This window comes from Cebus imitator, unplaced genomic scaffold, assembly GCF_001604975.1.
Source record: "Cebus imitator isolate Cc_AM_T3 unplaced genomic scaffold, Cebus_imitator-1.0 Scaffold89, whole genome shotgun sequence".
Lineage (NCBI taxonomy): Eukaryota > Metazoa > Chordata > Mammalia > Primates > Cebidae > Cebus > Cebus imitator.
In genome coordinates, this window is record NW_016107404.1 from 1,619,612 (window position 1) to 1,628,255 (window position 8,644).

General features: G+C 44.7%; 1 protein-coding gene across 1 annotated transcript; it reads right to left on the reverse strand.

Moving 5' to 3' along the window:
* Positions 1 to 732: 732 nt before the first annotated feature.
* Positions 733 to 1,999, reverse strand: LOC108308912 (ATPase GET3-like). Its single transcript, XM_037740776.1, is given in 2 exon segments — positions 733 to 1,666; positions 1,668 to 1,999. Coding segments are annotated over 2 exon segments (1,044 nt in total). The 5' UTR covers positions 1,997 to 1,999; the 3' UTR covers positions 733 to 951.
* Positions 2,000 to 8,644: the final 6,645 nt, after the last annotated feature.

Below are 8,644 nucleotides of genomic sequence, written 5' to 3' on the forward strand. Positions count from 1 at the left end.
TGGGCTTAAAATATTCAGTAAACCAGCCAGACATGGTGACTCATGCCTGTAATCCCAGCACATTGGGAGGCTAAGGTGGGCAGTTTACCAGAGGTCAGGAGTTCAAGACTAGGCTGGCCAACATGGCGAAACCCCATCTCTACTAAAAATACAAAACAAAACAAAAAAATTAGCCAAGCATGGTGGCGAGTGCCTGTGGTCCCAGCTACTAGGGAGGGTGAGACAGGAGAATCACTTGAACCCAGGAGGCAGAGATTGCAGTGAGCCAAGGTCATACCACTGCACCCCAGCCTGGATGACGGAGCAAGACTCTTTCTCAAAAAAAAAAAAAAAAAAAAAAAATTAGTAAACCTTGCTCTAAACAATGCCTTGTCATCCAGGCTTTGCCATTCCATTTATAGTGCACAGGCAGAGTAGATTTAACATAATTCTTAAGGGCCCCAGGATTTTTGGAATGGCCAACGAGTATTGGTTTCAACCCGAAGTCATCAGCTGCATTAGCTCCTAACAAGACAGTCAGCCTGCCCTTTAAAGCCTCAAAGCTGGGCAATTACTTCTCTTACTTCTCCAGCTGTGAAAGTCCTAGATGGTGTCTATTCTGTCTACACTGAAAATGTGTGGATTTTAGTGTGACTACCTTCATTAATTGTCTTAGCTAATCTTCTGGCTAACTTGCTGCAGCTTCTCCACCAGCACTTGCTACTTCACCTTGTATTTTTTTTTTTCTTTTTAGCAGTTTAAGATCATTTTATTGGAGAGCAAGAGGTAGGAGGGGTAGGGGGCAACTACAATCCCCCACTAGCCCCACCAGGGGGAATGGACCCCTCCCTGCCTCCTGCCCAAGTGGCTCCCCCTGTACTAAGGGGGGGACTTTGTGCAAACTCTGCCCTGAGGGGGTGGGGAGGGTGGAGGGTGAGTGTGAAATGGCAGCGGTTGGGGCCGGCAGCAGTGCTAGTGGGCACTGGGGGGCTTGTAGGGCTCCAGGAGGAGGGCTGAGAAGGTGTTGACCTTGTCTGCCCCCCTCACCTCATGGGGTAACAGCGGCAGCTTCACGATGTAGAATTCATCATACAGGTCCTCCATCTGGTCCAGACACTTGGCTTGGATCTTGTGGCGGGCCTCACACATCTTGCAGGGCTTCTCAGGGTCAGGAAAGACGAGCTGGTTGACAATGATGTTGTGTGTGTCGATCTTGCACTTGGCCAGCTCCTGGATCAGCCTCTCTGTCTCATATAGGGACAGGAACTCAGCAATGCATACACAGATGAAAGTTGTCTGCTCAGGGTCCTTGAACTGTTCGCTAACGGAGCGGATGACAGGCAGCGTCTCCTCCAGCTCGGAGGCCAGCTGGTCTGCATTCACGTCCTCCAGGCCCAGCGTGTTGCACATCTGTGAGATGAATGGGCTGATCTAGTTCTTGATCTGCATAAGCCGGCCCAGGCCCCGCTCCACGATGGTGGGGAAGTTGAGCAGCCTCAGTGTGTGGCCCGTGGGTGCCGTGTCAAACACCACCACGGAGAAGTTCATGCCCTTCACCAGCCTCATAACCTTGGCATGTCTCATGGCCTCATCGATGCCGGGAAATGCACTCATGGCCTCCTGCATCATCTTCTTGCCCATGCTCAGCAAGTTGTCTTCCTCGAAGAACTCGTCAGGCAGCTCTGCCACCCAGGCTGGGGTCAATCTCCATAGCAAAGAGGTTGTCATAGCCTTTGACCTTGGTAGGCACCTTTGAGAACTTCTGGTCAAAAGCATCTGAGATGTTATGAGCTGGGTCTGTGGAGATGATCAGAACACTCTCACGTCCCTTGGACAGCTGGACTGCCAGGCTGCAGCTGCAGGTGGTCTTGCCCACTCCACCCTTGCCCCTGACGAAGATCCACTTCAGGCTGCGCTGCTCGATGATGTTGCTAAGCGTAGGCTCCAGCGGCTCCACATCAGGCGCATCTTCGAACTCCTCTGCCTCAACCCGCCACCCAGCCACCCCTGTCGCCATTTTGGAACTCCACCTTGTATTTTTATGTTATGAAGACAGGGTCATGAGCCAACCTTTGCTAGCTTCCAACTTTTCTTATGCAGCTTCCTCACCTCTCTCAGCCTTCACAGAATTGAAGAGAGTCGGGTCCTTGCTCTGGATTAGTCTTTGGCTTAAAAGACTGCTGTGTCTGGTTTGACCTTCTCTTCAGACCATTAAAATTTTCTCCACATCAGCAACGAGGCAGTTTTGCTTTCCTGTTCGTGTGTTCACTGTAGTACTTTTAAATTCCTTCAAGAACTTTTTCTCTGCATTCCTAACTCGGCTGCTTGGCTCAAGAGGTCTAGCTTTTGGCTTACGTCTACTTTGAAAATGACTTCCTCACTAAGCATAGTTACTTCTAGTTTTTGACTTAACGTGGGAGACATGCAACTCTTCTTTTCACTTCCACACTTAGAGGTCACTGTAGAGTTATTAATTGACCTAATTACCATGTGTTTTGGACTCAGAGAATAGGGAAGACTGAAAAGCAGGAGAGAGATGAGGGAATGACCAGTCAGTGGAGCAATCGAGACACACACAACATGTATCAAGCAAACGTATTGTCTCACGTGGGCATGGTTCATGACACCTCAAAACAATTACTATCGTCACATCTAAGACCACGAATTCCAGATCCCCATAACAGATATAATAATAATGAAAACGTCTGAAGTATTATGGGAATTACCAAAATGGTACATACAGACACAAAATGAGCATAGGCTATTGTGGAAATGTCACCGATAGGCTTGTTCCACATAGGGTTGCCACAAACCTTCAATTGTGAGAAATGCAAGATCTGTGAAGTGCAATACAGTGACATGTGATAAAACGAGGTAGGCCTCTACTCTTTATTACCCCGGCCCAGGTTATGAGACAGCATTCTGGATTTCAAGAGGCAACTTTGTTTATTTCTTAATTTTTAATGTGGAGGTATTTACCTATATATAGCAAATCGTACGAATCTTAAGTGAATCGCTTAATGGATTTTTACCCAATTATCTAACCATGTAATAGTGTTCTATTTCAATAACTATACCTAATCCGAAAAAGCGGAAATGAAAATGCACTTACAAAGTTTTTTTTTCTTTAATCTCCAGGTAATGTTACTTAAGACATAGTCACATAGCATGCATGTGTATGATATTACATGCAAATTCTTGTTGTAATTTATATTTTGGATGGTGTGTGAATTCAGATGCTTAGGGTGCATGTGGTGCATAGGTAGCATTAACTAGAATGTCACAGGACATTCTCTGTGTTTATATTGATTCTGCTTCACATCTCATGCATAGATACATTTTCGGGCTCTCTGCATATGGGAGATGTGACACATCCTGCAAATTCCCAGAAGGAGAGTATATAAATGAAAGGTTTTATTATTGCTGTGTATCTAAAAATCAATATTTCTATTTGTCTGGCTATCGAGCTACATGTGCCCACTGGGTAGCCATTTAAAACTGGCTCTTTTTAAAGCCACATTGCATTAAGTGGGCCTTGTGTTAAAATAAGTTATGTGTACATGGCTACCATTTGCAGATTGTGGGTATTTCAAGAGGCAATACCTGTATTAAAATGAGTTACGTGCACATGGCTAATGTGTGCTGAATGTGGGTATCATTGCACACATATGAACTGGGGGAATTTGAGGTAAATACAGGTTACATTTCTGTTTAGAACTGTGTATGTATGTGTACACATACATCTCAGACATCTATAATTCCATACATTGCCACATGTCACTTGAACAAGATGATATGTCAACAATGAGGAATGGTCTGTAGAGGGACTTGTCCCCATGAAAGATAAAAGCCTCAGCCAGGCACGGTGGCTCAAGCCTGTAATCTCAGCACTTTGGGAGGCCGAGGCGTGTGGATCACGACGTCAAGAGATCAAGACCATCCTGGTCAACATGGTGAAACCCCGTCTCTACTAAAACTACAAAAAATTAGCTGGGCATGGTGGTGCGTGCCTGTAATCCCAGCTACTCAGGAGGCTGAGGCAGGAGAATTGCCTGAACCCAGGAGGCGGAGGTTGCAGTGAGCCGAGATCGCGCCATTGCACTCCAGCCTGGGTAACAAGAGTGAAACTCCGTCTCAAAAAAAAAAAAAAAAAAAAAAAAGCCTCATGTCTGGGACCACACATAGGGTGGACACATCAGAAGAGCCCTGGGAAGCATGGGCTGAGACCACACCTCCTTTGTCCCAGCCTCACTCTGAGTAGGCAGCTGCCCTCTCAGCACAATTGAAAAGCAGGTTCTGTCTATCATGTCCACTGCCTCTTTGCAGGCGTATTGAATATTTAATAATGCTATTTGTCTTCCCAGAAAAGAGCTCAAAGAAGCCTGCACAGGCTGGTGGTAGGCAGCAGGGTGGTGCTGGAGGTGGGTAGCAGGGCTGGTAGTGATACAGAGCAGTCTGGCCAATCATTTCCCACCAGGAGCATCCCCAAACTGGAAACCCCGGCAGATGGCTCTGGGCTGGGATGTGACAGGTAAGGAGGCCATCTGTGTGGTTTCAGGCACCAGTCAGGAGCCTTGGAAAGGAAGAGGAAGTGCTGAGCTGATATCAAGTGACCATGGCATGCAGTGAGATGGAAACCAGAGACTTATTTTCCACTCACATATAAGAGCTTGGCTCAAATTCAGGCTACCATGGTGTATTCACAGAATAGTGAAGCTAGAAGGAACCATACCACTCCTTTGGTGCCAGGCAAACATTTTACTAATTGGGAAACTGAGGCCCCAAGTGCACTCGATCTCTGGAGCCGTGCAGCTGATTAGCGGCCAAGCTGTTTCCACTCTTGCCTTCTCTCAGTCCAGTCCCTACTCAGCAACCAAAGGGATGTCTTACAAAATAGAAATCCATTACTTAAAATCTTTCAGTGGCTTCCCAGCTCAGTTAGAATTAAATGCAATCTCTTTTCTCATTGTTACAGGAGCCTACATAACATAAGTCCTGCCCTTCTCTCTCATTTCATCTTCCATTCCCCCGCCCCTTGTTCCCTTGCCTCCAACTGGCATTTTTTCTGTTCCCCTAATGTGTCACGTCACTCTCACTTCAGGCTCTGTGTTTGCCAACTTCTCTGATTGAAAACAGCCTGAGATCTTCACATCATTAGCTCCTTCTCTTTGAGGTCTAGATTCAGGGGAGCCATCGTAGCCCTTGCCATCTATTTTCCTCTTGTCAACACACATTCTAGGGTGCTTCTCTGTCACATTGCTGTGTTTAGTCTCCTATGGCACTTATGAACATAGGAAATTAACTTATTTTACTTGCTTACTTATCTTTCGCACTAGGCTATGAACTTTGTAAGGGCATGGACATCACCTGTCTCGCTCCCTACTGTACACCTATCACCGGGAGGGTCTAGGGCTCCAGTGCCGAATGAACAAATCTCGGTTCAGCATCTTTTCTGTTTCATTATGCTGCTTCTTTCTGACATTGATCCAGAAATTGCTCTTTACTCACTCGTGTCTAGAGAGTAATATTAACTCATGGCAGGCAGTGGCTAGCTCTGCTGTCATTGACTGATAACTGAAGGGTGGGGTCCTGGCTCTGGGCTTTACCTTTTAAGTCAGTGTTTTTCACAAGGGAGCTCAGGGATTGCCTGTCTCAGAATTGCCCAAGCAACTAGTCGAAAGTGCATGTCTTAAATCCTACACTGTACTAAATTGGAATCTCTGAAGGTGAGAGTCTACGCAGGAATCTGACCCTTTAAGGAGCACCGCAGGTGATCCTTAAGATAATTTTAGGGCATGAATTCAAGCTCACCAATTAAGCATATAAAAATACTCCCTGCTCCTCACCGCCATGAGCTCTCACATTTATACTTTCAATGCCTTATGAATGATCAAACTCTGTCTGAAGTTAGGATAGCATACCTTGAAGTACAGAAAGTATGGGTATAGTGATTGGTGTTCTTAGTGCCCGTATGCATGGGTTATCAATTGCTGTGTAGCAAATTACACCAAAACTTAGTGTGCTCCTCTCGTTTAGGGACAACTTATGATTACCAGAAACTCCTTGAGAAGTATGGGGTAGGGTGACATGGATCAGAAGCAGAAATAGGAGAATAAATTAAAATCCATTTCAAATTACCTTCTTGTCAATGGTTTAGTGAAAGGCTTGGATAAAGGGATATTGGTGAAGACGAGGCTACAATATTGCTCTGGAATCTATAAGTCAAAGACAACTAGGCTTGGAATTGTGCTGACTACGGTGATGGTGGAGACAACCCATTCAACACATTTTTACTGAGCACCTGCTATGTCCCATCACTGGTCTAGGCACATAGAATCAAAATGGATCCCCTCAAGAATACTTGCCCCATGGAGTTTAAATTTCAGAAGAGGAAACAGAAGATAGTTCTGGGATTCCCCTTCCATGTTTGGAACATTTCATTATTGAGTTCTTAGTCATTAGGGACTTGGCCTACACTAAGTAAATAAGTCTCTAGTTTCCATCTCACCATGTGCCATGGTCATTTGATATCTACACCATGTTCTGAAGTTCAGTGAGGGATTCTGAAAACTTTATTTCTTCCAAGGCTTGTTCAAAATGTTTTTAAGCAGGGAGGTGGACTTTGGTTGAGAGGTAGTTATCTCTGTGTATGTGTTTTGGAGGCAGCAGCTGTGATCACATCTAGAGGGCTTAACATAATGATATTTATCTATTAGTTTCTGTCAGTTAGGAATTCAGGCACAGCTTTGTGGCACCCCTGGCTCAGGAGATTTCGTAAGGCTGCAATCAAGATTTCAGCCAACGCTGCAGTCATCTAAAGGCTCAACTGGGGAAGGATCCACTCACAAGCTCACTCACAGGGCTATTGAACTAAAAGCATTGGTTCCTTGCTGGCTGTCGGCTAGAGTCTGTTCTTAGTTCCTCACCACATGGGCCTCTCCATAGGACAGCTCACACCATGGCAGCTTGTCCCCATCAGAATGAACAAGTGGGAAGAGCCAGAGAGAGCAAGTACAAGCAGGATGCCAGTCACAGCCTTTTTTCTTCTAATTATTTATATATATTTTTGAGACAGGGTCTCACTCTAACACCCAGACTGGAGTGCTGTGGCACAATCTCAGCTTACTGCAACCTTTGCCTCCTGGATTCAAGTGATTCTCAAGCCTCAGCCTCCCAAGTAGCTGGGACTACAGGTGTGCACCACAATGCCTGGCTAATTTTTGTATTTTTGGTAGAGATGGAATTTCACCGTGTTGGCCAGGCTGGTCTTGAACTCCTGACCACAAATGATCCGCCTGCCTTGGCCTCCCAAAGTGCTGGGATTATAAGCATGGGCCACCACGCCCAGCCAAGTCACAGTCTTTTGTATCCTGATCTCTGAAGTGACATCCCATCACTTTCACTGTATTCTGTTTACTAGAATCAAGTCACTAGGTCCAGCCATACTTAAGAGGAGGTAATTATGCAAAGGCATGGATGCCAGGAGGCAGGGATCATTGGGAGTCACTTAAGAAGTTCCCTACCATACCTTACCTTGAATTTGAACTATCTTTTCACATGGAACATGTATGGCAGACAGATAACTATGTGGGGATTCCATACGGCACCTGGAGATCTAATTAAAAAGGCAGTGTTTCATAGTAAGAAGAGCATAGACTTCAGGTTCAGAGAGGCCTTTGTTAGAATCTCAGCTTTGGTATTTATCAACTGCATGACCTTAGATTTTGTTTCCCTAAGACTCAGTTTTCTTACCCCAAAAATGTGAAAAATTACACCTCTCATCCAAGGTGTTTGAGGTTCACAAAAGTCACTTGGGTAAGGCATTTGTCAAAAAGTGGATTTCCAGGTTGTTTCCCAAGAAATTCTTATTCAGTAGATTTGGAGTGGCACCCAAGAATTTATATTTTTAGTAAGTGCCCAGGTGCTTCTAAGTACATATGGAAAGTACATGGTAGCTGTTAATTTGCCTATTGACCACAATTCTGCACCTATTCTTGAGGAGCTATGTGTTTGAAGAAAGTCAAATGTGATATAGTAGAAGGCAAATTGTATTGAGGATTAGAAGAGAAGATATGTGAATTCTGGCCCCTATCTGACACTTACTTTGCAATGAGATCTTAGTCACAGAGCTGTCCAATTTTTCTAACCCTCTCTTTTTAATGGGTCTGTAAAAATTCCCTCTAGTCTGGGTTACTCTCTGTCTAGGTAAAGAAGAAATAATAACTAGCATGGGTTCCCTTTAGAGATCTCTTTGTTGGAGAGACAAGTACAATGGCCTCCATAATGAGCCTCTTCTGAATCTCTGGGTCTCCTAATATTTCTTCCTGAAGACTGTTTTTTGGAGCTTTTCATTCCTCTATTCCTCTTCTAATTCTTATGACCTCAGCATCTCTGTATGTAATGAAATACATCTGAAAACAACCTCATTTAAAAGAATAAATCTATTAAGGAGCTGAGAACTTTCTGGCGTGAAATGAAAAATATTGATTGCTTCCCACCTGTTAGCAATGAAATCCCATCCAGTTAATTAACTTGCTCAGAGATAAAGTTTATTTTTGCCCTTCACTTTCAGCTCCAAATCTTTAAAACCATTAAAACAAGTACCTGGTCAATGACTAAATCTTCTCCCAGAGTGGCGTTCAGTGTCTTCTGTAATCTGGCTCCA